At 33.9% G+C, this 24508-nt stretch overlaps 1 protein-coding gene across 2 annotated transcripts; it reads right to left on the bottom strand.

The window, feature by feature from the left end:
- Positions 1-794: 794 nt before the first annotated feature.
- LOC125072244 (protein mini spindles) lies at positions 795-24508 on the bottom strand. 2 transcript variants are annotated; one of them, XM_047682772.1, is made up of 37 exons: positions 24339-24508; positions 23089-23309; positions 22032-22162; positions 21660-21904; positions 20700-20857; positions 19647-19885; positions 18488-18682; positions 17508-17688; positions 16810-16943; positions 16491-16626; positions 16225-16359; positions 15719-15929; positions 15091-15312; positions 14627-14864; positions 14348-14506; positions 13739-13958; positions 13416-13595; positions 13129-13298; positions 11635-11802; positions 11217-11334; positions 10906-11023; positions 10395-10632; positions 10102-10237; positions 9657-9844; positions 9165-9296; positions 8259-8347; positions 7786-7968; positions 7438-7567; positions 6862-7047; positions 6542-6735; positions 6181-6408; positions 5664-5787; positions 5224-5424; positions 4212-4365; positions 3483-3547; positions 3189-3323; positions 795-2873 (listed from the first exon to the last, which is right to left on the bottom strand). In XM_047682772.1, the coding sequence occupies exons 2-37, from the start codon at positions 23288-23290 to the stop codon at positions 2778-2780; spliced, it is 6039 nt and encodes a 2012-aa protein (XP_047538728.1). In that variant the 5' UTR covers positions 23291-23309; positions 24339-24508; the 3' UTR covers positions 795-2777. The 2 variants fall into 2 exon arrangements, with proteins under 2 accessions (XP_047538728.1, XP_047538729.1); XM_047682773.1 differs by having other exon boundaries at positions 8259-8344.

Below are 24508 nucleotides of genomic sequence, written 5' to 3'. Positions count from 1 at the left end.
AATATTTTGTTTTATTGTTCTCGTTTTTATTAAATATATATAAATAAATAATAATAAAATAATAAATATTCTTTATTCTAGGCAATTTCAAACCCATAAGATACACAAAACATACAATAAAATTAAAAAATAATAAAAAGAAAATAACAATAAAATCAAAATAAAACATTTAAAAAACTTAACCTAAATGTAATTAGAAATAAAGAGTAACTATAAGTCTTTTCTCTCTCTTTTTAGATGGATGGATGGATTTATTGTATATGATGCTCATAATATAATTTACGAATTATTCCATTTTAATTCTAGGCTTACATTTTTTATAATCTTGCAATAACTATCGTGTAATGTATGCACATGCACCTAAAACTCATAATAAACTCTTTTTTTGGTGCACTCAATGTATGTACAATCTCAACCACTCATATCGGCATTGTTAGCTTTACATTATTATGTAGTAGAATTTATTACGACAATTTAATAACGGCCCAATTACTTATAGATGGCATAGTAAAAATTAGAAATTTTATACTTAAATTCGACTTGAAACTTGAAAGATACTAGCATTGGGACACCTACAAGCTCTTATTTGATTTGATACCATGAATTTAGATTATTGTTTGGTTTTTAGTAATTATTTTGTTAGTAATGTTAAAAATACATACTCCAATACTGCGTTTTATACTTTTAAATAGTTTATAAAATATTTATCTAATAATTCAATATTTTGATATATTCAGCATTGCAGGTAACAGAAAATAATGAACAAAAGCTGTGTTGTATGAACTTTATTTATCAATATTACATCATGATTTAATACATTATTTTTAAAATAAATAAATGCTCAAGTTATAAGTCGTTTCATGTAAAGCAATACTAGAGGATATTCGTAATAATTATCGTTAATAATAAAATATATCGAGACAGTGACAGTTAATAACATCAGACCGTCGTTTAAAAAAAATATTTTAAACAATATTTTTTTTTCAAGTAACAAATCGGAAAAACAACAGTTTTAAAACATAATTTACAGTTCTTTCCTTTTCAACATTTTTAATAGTTTTACCAATTCAACATATTTCCGAATCTTCGTCATTTTAACAATATCAATATAACAGGCGTAGAAATAACGGAAACATCTGCGTAAGATACAAATTATGTAGACGAAAGAGACGAGCGTATACAACACAAGTAGCAATAGTTTAAACAATGGACGAATATGATATAAAATCAGTCATAATTATTTCATAATACTCATTTACATTGAATTTTCATTCCAAGAGACATGATAACCAGATTTAAATTGTTTAATTACTTAACTTAAGAATTAAATTTACATTTTATAATTTGACTAAAAGACAAAATTAATATTTTGAATTTAATAACCAATATAAGTAAACTTTTAGTTACTGAAGCAAATTTACTCAAATTTCGAGATATGAATATGTACAATTCATTTTTGAAGTAAAAAAAAGTATGCTATGCAAATTCAATGCACATGAGCATTTACAGAAAATAAATATTAAGAAAAAAAATGTCAATGTCAACAAAAATCCAAAAAAAAATGTAAAATTGAATAAAATTTGTACACATACCAATACTGTGGGAATGTTTATATAATTTAGTAAGTTAGTGTGGGGTTAAGATGGGGTTTAAATAATTATATAAAGTTAACGGCCTCATCGCAGCTATAAAAGTTTTCTACAAACCTACTGGATGATTGCAAACAGTTTCAAACACAATATAACACCGAGTATTCCTCGCAAGACTCAACCTGAGAACAGTCTTTAAACTCATTAAAACAAACCAATACAAATTACATAATCAATAATTACAAGCATTTCTAAAGACTGCACATTTATTCAACTTTAACATTTAGGCGTTTCGACTTCAAGTCGACTTTTAATTGCTATCTTTAGAAATACATATACACAAACATTTACATACTAAACGAAATACAACAAAATGTGATTATATATCAATTGTAGTTTTCAATTACAATGAAGACTACATTGATTACATACAATGAGAAAAATTTATTTCACTACTGGACTATTTATATATCTTTAGGTATTTTTGCCTCTAGAATCGTAGTGTAGTTTTCTAAGATACACAATATTAAAATATTTATCTTGTTTTATTTTTTAAGATCACTGGCTGAATGAAGTACTTTATTTATACAGCGTCTATCTAAAATGGGAACGTATTATTAAGCCTGGCAACAAAAGCATGTAAACTTTTAACAGTCTGATTCTATAACTAATGGGACAGTTTAATTTTACAACAAACAATTGCCACACGTGCATTCTATTTAAAACTCCGTGTCAAATAGTTATACGTTACATAGTATACACTCATTCTTCAAATGGCAAGACAGTCATATTCTCATGAAACCTATACATTCCCATTACATGACGGTCCCTCGCTAAGTCACAAAAATTTCATATGTATACCCTGCTTAAACTATACTGTTTACCTATTGTCATGTTAATTGTACAAAACAAGGGACCAAGGACGCTTTAATCTCACAAAACAGTAACACAGTGATTCACTAGTACTAGACTTACTAGACCAAACAATTCTAGGAACTAAATGAATGGTGAAAAGCGTTGAAATGAATTGGGGGATCCCTCCAACATTGACTTCTTATCACAAGGTTAAAGGAGCGCGAGGTTCACGCTTTATATAATGGTAATAAAGTTTAGTATTATATCGTGGACCGCACGTCATGACCGAATGAGGGCGATGGAGTTGCTTTCCGAACGGAAGAGCGAGTAGGTCTATCTCTTCGAGGAGCTTTTGATCTGTTGCAGTTTAAGGCGTAAGGCGTCCACGGCGGCCTCGTTTTTCTGAGAAATTGCTTGTGTCGTGTGAAGCTAGAAAAAATTAAATAGTTTATACTTAAACGTATTTATGATATATACTCCATTTCAAAGACATCAAAAATAAATATCTTTGACCTAGAATTGGCATTATATTCATTATGGATAAAAAATGCGTTACAACTATTGAATGTCGAAGTTGCTATCGGAACTTTAGATATAGAAGTTAAATTATAGTTAATATAAACAGTACAGAGGAATAGTATTTTATTATGACCAAAAATATATTAATGGAGAACTTTTTTAAATCAACATTAACTAAAATGTGTCGAACATGTTTTTATATATTTGTCAAATTGAACAAGTTACCTCTAGCTGTGGGTCGATGCTGTGTGCGCGGGACAGCGTGTTTTCGTTGATAGATTCCGCGAGCGCCCTATTGTCACTGATGGGTGTTCGCGGCTGTGACGATGGGTTAGACTCAGTTTTTAAGCCGGCTTTAGCCTGGTGAGAAATAAAACATAAATTATATTAAACGTAAAAAAATAATATATAGATACATCAAAATATTTTTTGACAAAAAATCCTCATCATTTTAATGCATCAAATTTACGCTTTTATTATTTGAACGATAAAAACGTCATTTTAAAATAACAAACCTACCTGTAATGCTCTTAGCTTTTCTAAGAAAATAACATGTGACTTTTCATCATTTTCATTGCTAATATCTGAAACAAAAGGAATCATTTTAATTGTTTCATATCTATACATAGCATAAACATAAGCAGCCCGTAAATGTCCCACTGCTGGGATAAAGGCCTCCTCTCCCTTTGAGGAGAAGGTTTGGAGCATATTCCACCACGCTGCTCCAATGCGGGTTGGCGGAATACACATGTGGCTGAATTTCGTTGAAATTAGACACATGCAGGTTTCCTCACGATGTTTTCCTTCACCGCCGAGCACGAGATGAATTATAAACACAAATTAAGCACATGAAATTTCAGTGGTGCCTGCCTGGGTTTGAACCCGAAATCATCGGTTAAGATGCACGCGTTCTAACCACTGGGCCATCTCGGCTCATATCATATCTATGGTTTCTAGGAAAGGTATAATTAACTCTAAACATAAATCAATATTTATAAATTATTAATATTTAGTCAATATTCCTTCTCTATAAAAAATATGTTAAAAAAAATAAAAATTATACCAACTCTTTTTTTTAAATAAACTGTCTATATGACATAGTTTTAACTGCACCACAAAAATGAAAAAAATAAAACTTTGTCAATATATCGATGACGCTAGTTAGTACATTAAGGCTGCTAAGATTAATGATTGAAATGTATGAGTAAACATGTATATATTTAATTTTTTTAACAGTGATAAATTTACCAATATTTTCTGCTTTGTAATCGCTTTTGTACATGGGCATAGATGCCATTTTGCGTTGTTCGGCGACTTCCTTTAGTCCTCGTTCTACGTAGTTGCGGAAATAGAACGACGAGCCTTGCATAAAGGTCCAAATATCCACTTCTGGGTGACGCTCCTGAAATTTTATAATGGTTTTAAGTTCTACTGGAGTTAAAACTTGATGCACACAGTAGGTAGAAACTACTTATCATACATTAAATATTATGGTATGTTTTAATTTTTTGGAAGTCTATCTGTTCTTTTTTTTATGAATAAATTTAAATTCAAAGATTACAAACCAAATATAAGGTTCAAATCAATAAATTACATTGGTACAATATGTTTTAAAATTGTAGAATAACAATAGTATACAGTCTTTACTTTTACTGAGAATTATTACAAGTATATAGTATAAAACAAAGTTGCTTATTGTTAGATATTGCTTGTTGTTAGTTAGATCTTTAAAATTACACAATGGATTTTGAAGCGACAGTTTTATATGTATAATACATGCACAATATAGTAGAGAAACACTAATAGTTTTAGAGGTTTCTGAAGTGATGTCGTAAACGCTGGCTGAAACCTACGAGATAGATCAAAATAATGTACTACAATATTGTACACCTTAAATGGTCTTCAAAATAGTCCGGAATGGTATGTCTATCTCTTAGGGATAACCCACAATAACCATTTTTATCCTTTATTTTTTCAAGAAATTTTATTTTCGAAGCGATTTTAAGCAATAAAGCTTTAATCCTTATCTAATTAAGTACCTTAAATACATTGTGAATTTAATATATATCAATATGACCATTTACAGCATGTCATTTTAATGAATATTTCGAAGATATTACAGATTTAAAGCTCAGGGACATAGCGGTTTGTATTGTCTGAAAAACTGTGAACGTTGTAAGACATTCTGTAGTATATTCAGTATCAGCATTGTACCCGTGCGAAGCCGGGGCGGGTCGCTATTCAAGGCATATATCGTTACCCGCAAGTCATACAGCTGCGACAGCGCGTCCCGGTTGTGCTCCTTGGAGCCGATGCGCTTGAGGATGAGCGCGAGCTCCTCGTGCACGGCGCGCGGCAGGCGGCCGGCCGACAGCGCCGCGTTCACGCTGCCCACCGCGCTCGGGAGGCCGCCGTTCATGTTGTCCGACGGGTTGTCTTTTCGTTCGTCTAGTTTCAATTGCTATAAAGAATAGTAACGTCTAAATAAATAAATGTTTGAATTATATTAAAATATATTTATAATACGAATGCATATTTTTTAAAACTAACAGTTTTGTTATCTATGTTTCGGCTTTAACGTATATATTAAGAAATGGATAATTTTACGTAAAAAAATTATTAATTTGTCGCTTTCGTCGACAAAATTATTGAGATACTTTATGTTAATAATTATATAAAAATATTTTATAAATAAAATACCTTGAGAACTTTATGTAAATAAGGATAGAGATCGGATTCGTTAACGTCGGGTATTTGTGTTAAATGGTTTGTGATGGATGCCCCTTTCATCTTGACTAATGTGTGGACTAGTGTTTTGACGGTTCTGTAAAAAAAAATGGAAATTTCTTATCTTAAAATCAAATCTTAATAGCTTAACATATTTAGATATTACAATATGGTATCTAATGGGTGGGTTTTAACATGTATAATAACCTTAATTAACAACATATATTTTTTACCCAAAAAAAGGGTTGCAGTGCTCAACGCAAAAGCTACAATTCCAATATCAAGTACAAAACGAAGATAAGTTTTTAATTGATATCTTTATTATTAATTTCAATAATTTTAATATGGGTAATTAATGAAAATATTGTGATGGTGACATTATACACATTATTAATAAGCAAGCAAATTCTTTTGTTTTCTAAAATTACTTATATAATTCATAATTACTTTTCATTCTTCATGATTATCACACACAATATAAATAGCTTACCTATAAGGTGTATCACTTATTTCCGGATTTTTCTTCCAGTAGCTATTAGGATAAGCCTTATAAAATAGATGTATCTTGTATAGTACTGCATCATAGTCTATAGAATTGACGTCCCATGTTGAAATCATTTTCAATGTCTTCCAGAAGCATTTAAGTAACAGATCCTGGTAGCGAGGATAGGCTGGATCCGATTCGACTATGGAGTCATGGAGAAGAGATACTATTGCACTGTTGAAGTGAATATATTGTTAAGTGTATTTATAATAATAAAAATATTGACATAAATGAATTTATGACGACTTAAATTATTCATAGGCTACAAGAAAATATATGGATAAGAAGAGTTATGAGAATAACTTACCATAATAATGCCGTGCGCGGGGAGTGCTCTAATACACGTACACACACGTTGTTCAGTATGCGCACAAGGCGCTCCGCGTCTGCTGCTGGTGGAGGGGTGGTCGGTGCGGCTCCCAGTACGAGTAACAGTTCACCAAGTAACGAACGTAATGCACTTTCGCCCACTTGTCTACCGCAACCAGCTGTTTCATAGAACTGTGTAAAAAGAATTAAATTCATTAAAATCAGTCCAAGCACTGAAGCGATAATAAAGCAATTTCGCAACAATCAAAATGTAAGTGTTGAAGACAAAGGTAATGTGTGCGTAAAATGAGAACTGACGGTGGTGAGCGCCCCCGCGAGGTACTTGTAGGCGGGCAGCGTCTGGTGCGCAGGCGCAGGAGCGGTGCGCAGGCGCCGCAGCTGCGCCGCCACGGCCGACACCAGGCGCGCCTCGTGCGCACCCAGCGCCGCGCCGCGCCCCGACACCAGCGCGCCCGAGATCAGCGACAGCGCGCGGATAGCGGCCTGCAATATAAGCCTTACATTGTAGACAACAGAGGATTTATAGAGGAACTAGTATTGATCGAATCGTTTTTCAATAGTTATGATAAACGGCAAAAACATAATTCTAACCTTGCTGCTCAGTGCGAATTTCGTGAGTACCTTAAAATTGTAATCTGGACATCATGTGCAAACTTAGGTAAAATAATATATTTTATATACCATTAATAATAACAATTACTCATTTATCGAATACTTATTGACATCTGTTTTATTTATTCTTAAACGATCAACCTGGATCTATGATAACAATGATAACTAGACGCCTAGTTATCATACTTTAATCCTGGATAAATTTTCCTCATTTATATTTAAATAATCTTTTACCACAATCTTCAAACAAATCTAGCTTACATTGAGGTCAGGACTAGAGATAGAGTGTATGGTGTCTGCGAGCTGCGAGTCGTCGACGGAGGGCTTGTGCGCGGGCGGCGCCGACAGCGCGTGCGGGGACACGTGGCGCGGGGGGGACATCGTCACCATACTGCGAACAAGTATGATAATGACATAAATATACCTTATATGAATTAACATGTTTCACTAGCTGTGTTTATATTACTTTTTTTTTATAGCATGATAGCTATATAGTCTATATATTCCAACTCGAACTAAAATCATATTTGCTCATAGACATGCAATAAGCATAAACCACTCTTTATAATGTCAGTCAATTAAATACCTTCGGTTTTTAGGTCACATTACCTGGGTCTAACAGGTGCAGTCACATTTCTGACAGTAGATGCTGGCACAGGTTCATCCAAAAACTTGAGGTCTAGTTCAGGTAGATCAGGTTTACGTAATATGGGTACAGCTGCATCTAATTTCGCTATGAGTTCCGGATCTAATCCAAACGGACCAGTTATTACTCTGGGTTCTGGCACTACTCTGTAAAAGACAAAAACAACAATTTATAAACTCAGTGGTTATTTTAAATAACACAAATGGCATTGTTATTGTGTAATATGTCAATGTTTCAATCAACTATCTTAGCTTAGAATAATTGTTTTGTCAAAAAGTATATTCATGTTTATAGCAGAATCAGCTGCTTCATTATGTGTCAGTTCTAATCAGTAAGAGAGGTGACTTTAGTTAAAGATTTAAATAATTTAAATTATTGATGAAATATATAATATAATTTGACAGACCAATGTTTAAGATGTAAATAATACACTTACGGCTGTGGCGGTGGTGGTGGTTCATCAATTTCCTCTTCCTCATACTCCGCCGGCGGTGCTTGATCTTCTGCGATGTCTTGTTCCTCCTGCTAAATATTTGCAATCATTATAGTTTATTATTATTATAATCTGCAAATAACCCGTTGCTTGGGAATCGTCGTAATGTGTTAACACTGCAACAAATAGGTTAGGTCGACTCCTAGAGCCAGCGACTGCCTGAATGCGACCTTCGTTGGAAATGTTTTGGTTGGAATCGAAACCAGTTCGATTCGTGGTGGTATCTGGGTATCCTAATTCTATCAACATATGTTTAACACGATACATTTTTAGTCGGCTTTGCAACACTTCGTTTGAAATAGTTCTTTACCGGACACCACGCGACTTAATTTTTAAACGAATTAAAACTGTGATATCTATAAATTTAAAGCAATATTTCTACATTTCTTCACAAATTTTAATTTATATTTAAAATAAAATTACAATGTGTTTTACCATATTGCATAATCTTTGTTGTTATAGATTGTCGAATGATAAATTATTACAATTTATTTGTTATCAAAAATTATCAGTAAATTTAATGACTTATATCCACAAATATTTATGTTCTCTCGATCCTAATGATATCACATTGTAAATTACATTAAAACATTAAATTCATTCAACATTACATACACACATAAAATTGTAATACCGTTTTGACTTATTTTAATACTAATTTAATATAATATTTAATATTTTATAGGTGAACAAAATGTGACTAATGAATTAGCATTGGTATTATACCTAACTCTTTTGTTCTTTTAAATTTTTCATCTTAGAAAAACTGATTAATGGTTTATACATCTGATATGTTGGTCAATGGATTTGATCATATCTACTTAATACGCAAAAGTGCTTATTTATTACCTCAGGTACAAGCTGTATAGGTCTTCCATCAGCGGACAACGGAACTACCATCGACCTGCGCTCTTCTGCACTTCGACTCTTGCTCGCGCGCTTGATGCGCTCTTCCAGCAAAGATAAATCTTTATCCGAAATCTAAGAAAGATTGGAACTTTTAAAATTTATTTAACAATAGTTCAATTGATGTTCCGACTAACAGCTAAATAATTATGTCGCACTCTTACTAAAACATCGCTAGAACTAAAAATTTAAAAAATAATGGCTCAATTCGTAAGAATTACATCTAAAAACACTTTAAATGAATGAACGAACCTTTGTTTTCTTTACGAGAACTAAAAGATTATACATTTAAGACAATATGTGTCGATTTTAATTATTATCACAAACTTGGTATTTACCCTAAAAAATATAACATCGATTATCAAAAGTTAGTGATTTCGGTAAGTGGTTAATTAAGAGTGCGACGTATCGAAATGGAATAAGACCGCCACGGACCTGGCCGATCATCTTGTAGACGCGCTCGCCGTCGAGGAAGTAGGCGGTGGCGACGCAGTTGAGCGCGGCGGAGCGCACGGCGTTGTCGCGGTCGCCGATGTGGCGCGCCAGCTCGCGCAGCGTGGCGCCGCCCGCCAGCACCGACGAGCCGTACGTCTCCAGCAGGTGGTTGATGCACTCCAGGCACTCTGCGGACGCGCCGCCCTCCGAGTTATCGTATCGTATCGTTCGGGTATCGACCATATACACGAATATTTAGTACCACCGTCGCATACTTTATTTTGATATTCTACATTTAAAAATAGTTTTTGCGATCTAGTAATATGGTCACTGCTTAAAAATATTCGAAACTTATAAACATTTCTTACAGCATCGAGTACTGCCCGTACCCAGAAAAGATTTTACATAAAATAATATTAGTTACATAAAATATCGTAATTTTTACCAGTTCTTTGTCGTGCATTTTTCGATTTTAATCCCTCCATCAGATATCCAAACAGCTTTGTAACAGAATAGACCACGCAGATCTGTTTAAATAGAGCTTTGACACCATTGCGTACTGTATCTTTCGGATCACCAACCTGAAATAATACAGATTATTTATATCCCCACTAAGGCCATATTCATTTATTTATCATTACTCATCCAGCCATTAGAATCAGCTTTTATATACTCACACCCAACACTGGTAATAATTATATGTTCGTTTTGGAACTCCATAATATAAGAAATACTAACCTTCAAAACCAAATATGGTATGAAACAGTTCGCCTCATACTCTGCCATAGTATAATCACATTCAGTTAAATATTGAAACACCATGGTCAGGTACTCCAGTCCCTTGAGGATTACAGATGGGTTTGTATCAAAGAACCTCAGTGTTAGCCATTTTAGCACTAAGTCCAGATTCGCTACAAGTGCAGAACCATTGTCATGTAAATCTTCTGATAGGGCTTCAATAGCTTTCAAATGATACCTAAAATAAAAATATATATGAGGTACATAATTTAAAATTATCGTCTATTAAGAATTGCAACCCATTTTTACAATATATTATGTTTCTATGCACTAATATATCAACTATTTTTGGTTATATTTTTTTACATTTGAGATTGTTAGTAACTGATTTTTATAGATCAATTTATTGAACAAATCTAATATCGGAAATCAATGGATATATAAATAGTTATACAAATTTTTGTAGATATCATTTTTAGTAGATAAATTGAGCAAGTTTTATAATACTTACCTAAAATCACTGTGAAACATGTTTGCCACTAGTTGTTTGTTAAGACCTGCGCTATTCATTTGTTCTTTAAGCAGTTCAAAGAATTCTTCACGAGGTGTCGTAAAGTTCCATTTGAGAACTGAACAAAAAAATAATAATGTCAGATAAATAAAATTTGATTTTGATTGGTCTATAGATTACATGCTGATCGACGACCCAGTCGACAAAACACGTAAATATATTCTATTCTGTACAGGATAGAATGGACTCGTCCAACGTCTTAGTAGAAGATGCGATAGTTAGAAAAAGTAAATACATTTATACAACTTTACCTTTCAATTTTTGATCATCAATAATCCGTTGATTCTTAGCATTGTTATTTGGTAGCAATGGTGTACAATCTTCATCCTCTTTTTTGCCGCGACTCGAGGCGGACGATGGTTTGACAACCTGTATAAATTCGTTACGTTATTCATTACGGTGACAACTCATATCCACTTTTAAGTATAAGCATTTTGTAACGTTCATTGCGTAAAATTTATTCAACGATCATAATATAAAACATAACAGATAAATTTTCTTATTTAGAAATAATAATTAATTTTTGTATTGTGTAATTTTGTGTTATTAGTTAGTATTCATAGAATGCGTAGCGTGACCTATTTTTACACATATTTTTTACGATGATGATCAATTTACAACTTAAAATATGTTCTTGTAAATCATAGTTATATATGTAACATCTTATACCTTAGATTTGGTGGCTGGTCCACTTTTTTTTTCGGCTTCTTTTTTAAGAGCACCCGCTGACTTGACAGCTTTAGGTTCTTCCTTCTTGCTTTTAGTGGGTAACGGCTGTACGGGCAGATTCGGTCGGGCTTTATCTAGCACAGCTTGTACCACGGATTTGGAGCCCGGCTATGATGAAATACATAATTTATTAATCTTATTTTACAAAATATATTGATAATGATTCATTAGAAACATTTGAAGAAGCAAATTCTAAGGTCAACAATATATTTTTGTCTATTGGAATAAGTGATAGACATTATAATAGGCTTGTTTCCACTAATAATAAATCGGATGGCTTTGAGTTTCTAATGATTAACCATGATAATTAGTAAATAAAAAAACAACTTTTCTACAAAAATAATAAAAGATTAATTATATTTTTGGAAAATAAAATCGACAAAATGAGGCATTTAATCACGTGACATTAAACACCAATCAGAGTTGCGTGACGTCACACCTCGCGAAACAAGCGCGGAACGCTACGTTGTTGCTATCAATTATCATTATGGCAGATAAACTGGGGGTACTACTTGGTTCTGGATCTTTCAAACACTCTGCGATTATTGACAAACTTTGTTTTTTCAACATATATCTTCTTGGCATTCGAACTTCGTTGGTATACAACCTGGTTTCATGCGCACTTGTGTCTTTACCCATAATATGATACTCTGTTTAATTAGTCATATCATTTGGCAACTAAAAAAATAAGAAGAGTTTGAATTATTACATTTTATAAAACGAAAATAATATTTTAACTCAAACAAATCATAAAATCCTATTCTAGTCCTAACATTTTATAGGTTATGTGTGATATATTATATTTGCTAAATTCATTTCTTTTACTATACATTTATAAATAGATATATCAAGTTGTATTTAATACTTACATCGAAATGATCTTCACAGAAATAAATTGTGGAATTAGTAGTTGACAAAATAAGAGCATCTTGCCTCCATGCCATTTTTAACCACTTAATTCGTATTTATTTATTGTTTGGTACGTATATGAATAATTTGTCTGGCGTTTTTATCGTTGTACTTTCACATTAGGGCACCATACAGTATTTATAATACGAGGAATTCATTATTTATTAAAAAACACAATTGACTGTCATACACAAACACGGCTGTTTCGCGAGGTGTGACGTCATTCAAGACGCCATGACAGTCTTGGCCTTTTTCGCGGTCAATTTCAAGTTCATTTCTAAAAACTCAAAATACTAACATAAAAAACCTATTTTTCTTAAAATAGTATATTTTTGGGGTGAAATAGATGCTAAGCTATAGTTTTAAACTAATTTCCAAATTTTGTCAACTAGCCTATAGTTGATCTCTGATAAATTTTATAATTAATATAATGCTGAAATTATTGACTGGTGGGAATTAGATGCCACCTTCTATTGAGGAACAAGATTTATGAAAAGTAGATATAAACTTTTACAGGAGACCCACCTTGAGCTTGTCGAGCTGCTTGTGCATGGGCTCGTAGCCGAGGTGCAGCATGAAGGGTAGCACGCAGTCGGACGCCGCCTTGCGCACGTCGGCCGCACGGTCCTCCACGCACGCGAACAGCAGCGGCACGCACGACGACAGCTCCTCGCGCGGGAACGACTTCGGCGGCACTGCAAAGTTTTTAGCAGAATGAGTAAACGAGGCGTTTACGTATTCAATGATGGATGAAATAGTAGCAACTGTGTTAGTTTTTTGATAATAAACAAGTGCAATAATTATCGCCCTACCGCTGGGCAGCTTGTCGGCCAGCCACTGCAGCAGCGCGGCGCGCAGCACGGGCGAGCCGGCCCGCAGCGCGTCCAGCACCATCTCCCCCTCCAGCGCCACGTGCGGGCCGGCCGCTCGGCACCACGCCTCCACGCACGACACGGCGCCCGCACGGATCCACTGCTTGCTGTCGCCGAACGCTGTCGGGGAGAATGTGAAAAATATCTGTCTTCCGATTCATTAAAATTAGCAGAGCAATATATATATATTTTGGATAAAAAATATATTCCGAAAGCTTAGTAAATTTAAAGTGATATCTTTATACGAGTAAACAAAATTTTACCTTGGAAAAATGCTGGGAAAAAGGTCCTCACGTGCTGCTTGCACTTCGATCCCATCGACGTAGCTAACAGTTCACATATTTGTAATGCACTTTGAGCTAGTTTCGAATTCGAGTCGAGAAGTCGCGCAACGAGCGCGGCCGGCAATTCACCGAGCGTTGATTTGATCGGAGACGAATTAGTAATAATTGCCTTCACCTTATCTAGTGCTTCGTTGCGAACCTGAAATAAAACAAGAGAAGTTGTTCAATATGTTTGTCTAAGTTTGCAAAGACAAATGAATTAAAAAATTACCAAATATATATTTAATTTAAACAATCAAGTGAAATAGTCATTTCAATTACATAAACCACCATACAGCAATACTTAGTATAGTTGTGTTCAGATTTGGAGATCGAATGAGCCAGGGTAACAAGCACATGGGACATAACATCTTAGTTTCCAAGGTATTGTCGGTATAAGGAATGTTTAATATTTTTTACAGCGCCAATATCTTTGAGTGCTAGTGACGACTTACCCCACCAGGTGGCCCCTTTAATAATCTACCAATCATCACATTATAAAAAAAATCTACTCATTTTACACATGTCTAATAAATCGATTCTATGTACCTTCCAGTTCTTGTCGTTGATCTCTGCGACCAGAGAATCGGTGATAAGTGGTGCGATATCGGTCCTGGGTCGGTTGTCCTCTAAGGCGACCGGCTCATCCTCTGCTCCTTCATCGAACGCGTCTTCAATTTCATCTCCCACCGAGGCTTTGCTTGCTGACTGAAATTTAATAATGTTCTAATATATTTTTATTTAAAATTGATCGTTATAGTGCAGTAACTAATAATAAACGTAAAGAAAAAAACGTATGAGAAAATATTAGTAAAATTATCCAAATACCTTACTGACTCTGCCCATTTGTCTAGTTGGAGTTGGGGGTGTACTGTTGGCATATTTATCGATTTCCAAGCTTATTAATTGCTTTGTGGCAGGTTTTTCGCTGTCGAAATTGTTTATTAGCGACGGTCCGACATAAAGCGAAAGGATACCCAGGAAGTTAATTGTTGACGTCCGGACATTCGGATTTGTGGCTGACAGAGCCTTCTTTGAGTGAACAACAATCGATTTGACATTCATCCTGTAATCAAAGATCAGTAAAGTTATTTACGAATCTTAATAGTTACTAAAGAATTTACAATTTTTCATAACGCATTTGGACATTAAAAATGTGTCCTTTTTACTTTGTGGAGCGTAATAAGTAGTGCATTATTAACAATAAAACATAAAACCGTAGCATATAAGACAATTAATTTTTATATGTGTATTTATTATGAAATTAGCAGTATAGGGTATATAGCACTTACGTAAAACCAAACTCCTTAATGGCAATTGACATCCAGTTAAACAACTCAGCCTGGACTTTCGGATTCTTTTGCGAGTCCATTGCGAATGTTAAGCTTTCATTGATTATATGTTCCAAGCCACAGCTTTCCGATAACGAAGTGAGACATTCAGCGCAGATTGCTGAGCAAGAAGTTTCGCCAAGCTTTGTGACAATATCTTGCAGGACGAAATCTGCAGCTGTCCTGAGTAATTAAAACAATTATTACAAATAACGTTAACAGAATTGTGACTTATTTATACTAAGCAACAAAAAAGATGAATGACAGCAGGGTAAAATAACATCTGAGGTCGAGCGTACACATGTGGTATGTATATAATACGAGTTGTCTTCGCAAGGCAAAATTTTATCCAATGTAATAAAATCGTTAATAGTTTTATTAATGCTTGTTGCATTTATAATCATTTTTGCTCTCTTATGTAATCCTGCCACTGCTCTAAATAAAAGTTAATACATAAGATTTTATAATATATTCAATATAGGTACGATAATTCAATTCCAATAACAAACCGAAACAATACGTTTAGTCCGTTACCTTCTACAAACGCGGGCGAGAGAAACGTATAACTACTATATATCGGGGGGCTTACGTGGAGACGGGGTAGTTGTCGGTGATGTACTTGCAGGCCTCGAGGCGCGCCCGCAGCACCTGCACGTTGGTGTCGCGCAGGCCGGGCTTGCGCGCCAGCACGCGGAACAGCAGCTGCGCGCCCGCCGCGCCGCCCTCGCCCGCCGCGCGCGCCGTCGCCGTGAAGCTCTGCACGGCCGCCAGCCGGCTCTTCCAGTTCGTGTCCGCCAGCCCTGCAGCGGTCGGTGCGACACGTCACTATCGTGACTACGGCTTTTTTTTCGTTAAATTAAAAATCGAAAACTACTTTTCGCCGTAGGAAGTCACAGGGGGCCCGAGGTTGAGTTATGTACCTCTGACTTTGGATTTAGATTTCAAATTGCTAGTATATAACTGATAAAGTAAGACACTAGTCATTGTCATTACAAAAGTTAACAAAATAACTATAAAATTATATACTCTACTGATTTAAAGTTTCATGGAATATATTTTAAATAAATGAAGAGAATGTATATCTCTTTCGGTCACCATTGATAACATCGGGGGGAAACAGCTGCTCAGCTTTAGCGTCGACCTCCTCGGGAGTCATCTCCTGTTCACGCGGAGGACTCGGTTGACCTCTCGCCGCAACCTTCTTGGTTCCGCCCGCTGGTTTCTTAGCTGCTGTAATTTTATTTAACAATCAACGAAAATTTTTACAATGACACGTATGAATTATGACATTATAACATGAGTCTTTAATGTATAAGCTAATTTAACCAAATACAATTTTATAAGAATACCTAAGTACTTACCAGACGCAGGTCTCTTGACGGGTTTGGGTTGGGCTGAACCAGCGGCGGGTTTTGTGTCCCCTTTTCCGGAAGTGGGGGCTGCAGCTTTCGGTTTGGCTTCTTTCTTTGGAGCTGCTACTTTTACTTTTATTTCCGCCTGTAACAATTTGTTTAGATTTTCAAATATTTTTATATACTTTTTTTATAAATATAGTATTATTTAATAGTAGTTAAATATTTTTCTTCTACTAAAAGTATGCTATTTAAGTATAATTAAAACAAGATTGCATAACAATATTTTTAGGGTAATACAGGTTTTTAATAAACACATTATTTATACCTTTTCTGCAAATTCTTTTATCTTTTGCTCTTTCAAATTGTCCAATTTTCCAATGTGTGGTGCAATGTTCTTTTCGCCGACTAATTTTGTGGCTGTGCCTAGAGCTTCCGCAGCTGCATCACGGACGACAGGATCTAATAAAAAAAGAAGTACTTTACAATCATAACTTCTTACAAGCATACATTACACGATTATTTATTACCTACATAACAAAAATAAAATGTAAACAATTTAAAAAAAAAAAAAAACAATAAAACAATTATGACATTTTATTTATTAATTTCTTAAGTACTGAGACAAGCTAATTGTAATGCTTCTGTGTGAATAATAAATAAGCCAGTGTAATTTGAACAACATAGTGTATAGCAACTTAAATTATATGTATGGCACAAACTTTTACGGATAAAATTGTGAGCCTATCTGTGCGGATATGACCCTCAATCACAAGTTATACCGCCAAACCGCAATACTTATTATTGTTCTGTTCTAGTTTAAAGAGTAAATGAGCCTGTGTAGCACGAGGGACATAACATATTGGAAATGTAAGGGATGGTTAATATTTCTTACACTTCCAATGTCTATGGGCATTGTTGACCATTGACTATTAAGTGGCCCATTTGCATATCAGAACAATGTTTAAAACAAACATATATTAATATACGCGCTATTAAATTTCTTATTGTTTTAATAAATCTTACCGGCACTTTCTAATAGTTTCAACAGCCCAGCAACATACGCTTTAATCAGCTTCTTGTTGAAAGCGGCGGGCTGAGTGACACACAAAGCGCGAGCCAGGAACATAGCACTCTCTGCTTTTATTGACGGATTCTTGTTATCGAAAGCTGCGAGCATATCTTCCATGATTGTTTCTAGGTTTGTCTAGAATGTTAATTACAATGTTAACTTAATCAATAATTTACAAATCACGAGAAAAAATTGCAATGTTATACACAAAGAAGCTACACTCGTTAAGTTATTTAATTTTAGTTGCATTCTTTACTTAAGCAACAGCAACACAAAATTACAAGTACAGCTAAAACTTTTGACACAAAATTGTGTTTACAGTAAGCCCATTAGTTGTTTTGCCAATATTGAGTAAAATACCAAAAACGTAAAGTTTCCAAAGTCATTATTATTAATTATGAATTTAACTTATATAATTATATGTCTAGGTTTGATTTATAAAGTAATATCAAGTTATTTAATAGGTATTAGGGCAATCCCTAATGGGATAAGGTTCCTTATGACCACAAATCTTGTTGTGATTATTGGAAGTAATGTGTCGTACAAAGTAATCTCATTGATATAATGATATTAACTATGTTTTAACATGAAATACTATTACGAGATACATAAGAACTACTTATTATTGTGATGGAAGCTTTATGTTCAAGTAATTTGTAAAATGAAGATTTTAAAGTGCTCAAGAGAGAATTCTCCGATAAAGTATAATAATAACAAATAATACTTTAAAGCACATAAAAAAATGGAATGCAGGCTCTCCAATTACTTCTTTTTACCTCTAAAAATACCATAAAGTTTTATATTTTCTAATTTTGTAGGAAAGATATTTTTTCCTGACCTCAGTGATCGGATAATCGGATATTCAGTGTTTTTTTTTTTAAATATATAATTTAGAAAAATACAGCGCAGCGCGTAAGGTATCGACGACACTCACGCTGGGGTAGATGGCGTCGACGGCGTCCCGCAGCGCCGACACGACGGCGGGCTTGCGCTCCTTGAACTTGTCGAGCGCGGCCTGCACGCACACGGCGGCGTACGGCGAGAAGCGCGCGCGCAGGCCGGCCGCCAGCGCGCCCAGCAGCCGCCCGCCCAGCGCCACCAGCATCACGTTCGCGTCCTTCGTGATCACCTGCCGCACGCGCTCCGTTACACTTCCGTCTCTTTCGCACTCGGACGAATTGAACCTTCGATCTACTTTCGAAATCCACGTGTAATATTATTTCGGTCTTTTAACACGGAATCCATGAGGACGACAGACATTCACGACGTCAAATCTCATCCCAAATATTGCGTTTTTTTTCTGTTACAGTGGACGAAACTAATATCGTTAGTAGATCATATATTTACGTGACAAATGTTTTCAATTGATGTCTTTAATTGTGTATGCAAAACAATACGCCGTCAGTTCTTGTCTCAAGGTCAATAAAACCATTGTTAAACTTATTTCTAATGTCTGGGTGTGGTAGCCTCATATCCTATTCATTACTACAGTGTGAGGCTCCGCTACCGTGGCTTTTTCTAAGATATTAAAAATATAATTTATCTTAATATACAAAAAAAGCTATGTCGATCAGTTACTGTGTTTATAATAATCTGAGTATAAGATAAGATACACATCTAAATTAATTTAATGCAGACTATTATTTCATAAAGACTGACATAAAAAAATTATGTCAACAAATAAAATTAATATGGTAACATAAGAAATATTCGAATGATAACAATACTTTAGTCAAATAATTTCTAGGGTTTTCGTCACCCTGTCTACAAAAAAAGGCATATGGCAATATGTCTTACTAGCAAAACCTTATGTAAGTTTATAAATCTTAATATTAACTCTAAAACCTGTTTCTATTATTAATACTTATAATATTTTTAAATCTAATTTACTAGTAAAATTTTTTGTCAGAACATGACTCTTTTCTTTAGAATGTAAATCAACCAATTAAATTTTGCACAGATTTATCTAAACTAACTTATGAATTATGTCTTTCCTTTCCATTCTCTTAAACAAATATTTTTTATAAAGATATGTACTTACTAAAATATAGAAATAACTTACTTAAAATACAACATTTAAGTCCATACTTTACCTTTTTCAATGCTCTGACTAAGTCAGCATAGTCTCCGGGTTCCAATTTCGGAGCATTTTTCAATAAATTGTCCAATGAATCTAACGCTTCCTTCCTTTCCTGCCATTTCTTGGCTTCAAGCTTGTCATAGAAATCTTTGGGTAGCTTGGACAATATTTCCACCGGATCGAGCAAGTCATACGTGTCCACTTCGGCTGAATCTCCGCCGCCAGTCTCAGCGTCTTCATCGTCAGCACCACCTGTAGAAAGGAAGAGAATAATTATAATATCTTTAGAAGTTCCATTCGAGTACACAGGAGGAAAACCATTTTTTTTTTAAATAGTGTTGGTATGGTAACACTGAATACATTGCAAAAATAATCACAATATTGATTCATAAACAAAAAGTTATTCCTAAATATATTTTTAAACTACATTTTTAAAGCATTCATATTCATGAGTATATGTTATTTATAAAAATCTTCAGGGATAGTGATTCAAGTCAATTGAGAACCTCCTCCATTTTCGAAGTTGCTTAATAATATTTATTAAACTGTGACTGGTTACATATCTAACCTCCCCACCATTTAAAAATATTTTAAAAATCGTTAAGCTCTTATCCCCGAGCTTTTCATTCTAAAGCAAAGTTACATTCTCAATTTACAGTTCATTCATATACTAAATCATTGTTCAATTTATTTGTGAAACTTTTTTTCTCTAAAAGCATGACTTGCATTTGCTTTGTCTGAATTAGTATGTATAAATCAAACTATCTTTCTTTCCATAGATGTTTCCACTGGCAGCAAGATTAAATCAACTCAACATCAACATTTAATCGTCATGACCTCGTTAGTTGAGATTTAATAATCTATTTGTGGAGTCGTGAAATTGCCGAAGATGTTATCGGAACTTCGAAAGTAAAAGTTGAACGAATAGAAGTAGTTAAGTGGAAATATATTATAGCCCCGTCTCTGATGTATAATTTAATAGAACTGCTAGAAAATTTTTTGAGATACATAAGGCTAAAGTTCGTCAATGTTAACTCGTCCTGCCATCGAAATGCACTGTATTCACCGTCGGGCTGGTCGGGCGCGGCGTCGCGCGCGCGGTGCTGCTGCGAGCGCAGGTAGCGCGAGGGCGCGGCCCCGCCGGCGCCGAACGACTCGCGCAGCTCCTGCTGCACCACCGCCTGCAGCGGCGCGATGTGCGGCTCGATGGCGGCCCCTATCCATCTGCGGACCCACGACGGCCAATGTCTTACTACTTGCTATGGGTCATCTCTGTTATTGTACTCCACTTAATACATTTGACTCTACTACCAAATAAGCATTCTCGATTTATAATGCAGTGTATTATAGTTTGAAGAATGAGTGAGCCGGTGTTATTACAAGTACAAGAAATTTAAAATCATAGAACCCTTGGTAGGCGATGCATAGAGAGTGTAATTAATGATTTACAATTCTATCAGTGCCAATGTCTAAAGCAATAAATATAAATAAAAAATCAAAACAAGAAAATGCATTGACATCAGTAACACATTATCTAACGACCATAATCAGTCATTTGCTATTGCTTGCTATTAATTGACCAATTTGATAAATTCTTATTCAAGTTCATCTTGGGTAGGTACCAGAACCTCATCACATATTCTACAATCAAACAGAAACACTCAGTATTGTGTTCCAGTTTGAAGGGTCAGTGGAACTACAGGCACAAGGGACATGACATCATAGTTCCCAAGATTGGTGGTGCATTGGTGTTGTGATGAATGGTAAATATTTTTTAAGACACAAATATCTATGGGCAATGATGACTACTTCCCATCAGATGTCTCATTTGACTATTGATTTAAAAAATAAATTAATCTCATTAGTAATAATTTGTTAACTTAGCTAGAATCAGGATACAAAAGGTACAAAATCAAATTGATGTGGTATAATAAAACCTCTATTAACCTTTATTAAATAATAATAATCGAATATATCTACTATCTATCTATCTATATAATATATTTACTATTATAAGATTACATACCTGTGCATTTCAACTACAAGAGCCTTCATCTCATCTCTGACGCCCTTATCTCTGTCAGCTAGTAAGATGGGTATTTTTTTAACCATAGGTTTAATGGCTATCACTTTATTGCCGAACTGCTTGAGGGCAGTGTTCAAAGCTGACACACAAGCTGCCACAACTTTAGGATTCTTTTGTTCCATGCCTTTAAGGAGTTCTTCTTCCACAACTTCATGTTTTTCAATTTCAATATACATTAAAGTAACCTGGAAAAAAAAGTAAATTTAGCTAATTTATTTGATTAAAATTGTAAAAAAAAACAAAAAACGATATCAAAAACCTATTTAAATTTCATATGATTTTTTTAATTAATTTAAGTTGTTAATTAATTACCTGCAGAGCAAGATCTTTTGTCTTTGTTTTGGGTGCAGCTATACATTTGGCTACAATGCCAGACATCACCTCACCGGTTGTTTTGCCCGCATGACCACAATTTTCCACAAATACCAGAGCTGCTTCCAAACCTAGGCATTACAAGAATAAGTTAATATGACTTATAAATAATAAAGTATTAGTCATAGTAGTCACATAACATAGTAATAGTTACACAACAGCAAACAAAATCATTTAAATAATATGACAACATCAAAATATAAGATATATTATTGGCTCTATTTGGTAACTATTTTATAAAAAATATACATCTTTAACAAACAGAATTATAATTTTTCTTTTTTTTAATACTATTTTAATGTATTCACTATCTTTCAGAGTTCCTCTCGGCCTATAGGGAAATCTGCCCCTGACCTTAACCCGAATGATTTTCATAGATAACACACATATTACATAGCTATACTTTAGGATAGTTTAAATACTATCCCTATTACAAATTTCATTAACATACAGCTATTATTGTATGTTTGAGTAACAAGCAACCAGACTTTTAAATTTGTTAAATTATAGTACAATTCTTAAGATGACAAATATCCTGTGACTGTTTGAGGAAATTAGGATGCAGACATGTTAAATAAATAAATATATTAATCATCATAATGCACCAATTGGTTTCAATTTCATTAGCATTTCGTGAAAAATAAAATGATTCATGATTATAAACTTTTATTGAATCCAATACAAATATTAGTCAGTAACTTGAGGTCAATAAGTAAATTGTTCCTAATGAAAAGTGGAAGAAATTAAGTGATTCACAAATATGATGCAGTAGGAAGCTAAAAGGAAGAGAAATAAAATTTAGTCTTATTCAGATATTCAGTCAAAAACTTTGAAATCCCAAGAAACACTTTCACTTACTTAAATTTACAATAGCAGGAAAACTATTGTGAATTTGTACCTATCTTGATTCTATGTTGCTTTTAAGTTTTAATTATTTTCAATGAAATAAAAATGTACTAAAATATTTTTTAATATGTAAATTTAGTGGTTAGAATACCTTTTTCTTGTGCAACAGCATTGCTGTCAGTCACGAATTTCTTTATAAGTCCCAAAAACTTATTCCATTCCGGTGCTTTTTCATCATCAATCTGGTTGAATAGCTTTATTGCTTCCTCATAGCCAGCAACTCTGGCTTTCCATAGTTTGTGAACACATTTTTCTTCTGTCGGTAATTTTTTATATTCATTCTCATCCTCCATTTTCAATATTTAATCTTTACTGAAATTGTAAATAAAAAGTTGTAAAAATACACCCATTTGGTAGACATAGAAAAAATATTTCATTAAATAATATTTTTAATAATAAGTTAAAAAAATATGGACAAATTAAAGATAAAGTAAAAACATAATTATTATAATATTATTATAACATTAATATATTACATTGTTTGTAACAAAAATAACACATTAGTATCTGACAACGGGTTTTAAAGCCAAGTAAAACAAGATAAAAGGAATTCATTTTACAAATAACTATCACACTTATACTAAAATAAAAAAATAAATATATTAATAAAAATATTTTAAATTCCCTTTACGAACAATTATAATAAATTGTTATGAAACTTTTAAAGTACAGACTATTTCCCTATTACCACTCAAGGACTGTCTTTATAAGGAATTTCTTGATCAACACATTAATGGGACCAGGTTTTATATTTATATGGATTCCAGTTTACCATGAGAACAATTTTGTATACTAAATATGCATCTTGTATGACCTTTAATGTGTTTCCCTTACAAGGTCAAGGATTGCAGGCATTTAATGCAGTATGCATGTAAATTGCAGCAAGATGGACATATGTATATATTAATGAGTAAACAATCCATTTGCACAAGTATTTAGAGAATAAAGAAACTTTAGTAGCATCAATAGACAATAACAGTATAATATTTTAACCAAAACTTTGATTCAATATTTTAGTTCCGGTAAAATTATTGAATCTTTTTGATTTAATAGGTCCTATTAATTATATTGCGATTGGTGTATGCGTAGTTGGCACTGTATTGTGGAATATGGATAGGAAGACGTATATTACTCGAAGATGATTCAGCCAACCAACGGTCTCTTTCTTTATTTGTCACAATGGCTACCTGGCAAATTTTATGAAACGGTTCAATAATAGACCGGTTCATTAATAAACGCATCAAATTTAAAGCGAGATGTGAAACTGGATCACATACAAATTAAGCAAACGCCCGACAACGGTCACTTTCTACAATACAAACAAAATGTAGAGAAACTTACCGTTATATTGCTGTTATTATTATGTCAAGGTGTTTTAAGAAGAAAAATATAAAATCGAAACACGTATAAATATTTCACATTATCTAAGCTGAGCTAATCTTCCAACCGACAAAAAGAAATTCTTTTTAGACGTCGTTTTTTTTTGAGTTTGCAAATTGATAGAAAATGGA

This window comes from Vanessa atalanta, chromosome 21 (genome assembly GCF_905147765.1).
Source record: "Vanessa atalanta chromosome 21, ilVanAtal1.2, whole genome shotgun sequence".
NCBI lineage: Eukaryota > Metazoa > Arthropoda > Insecta > Lepidoptera > Nymphalidae > Vanessa > Vanessa atalanta.
This window is presented reverse-complemented; position numbering and strand designations above follow the sequence as displayed.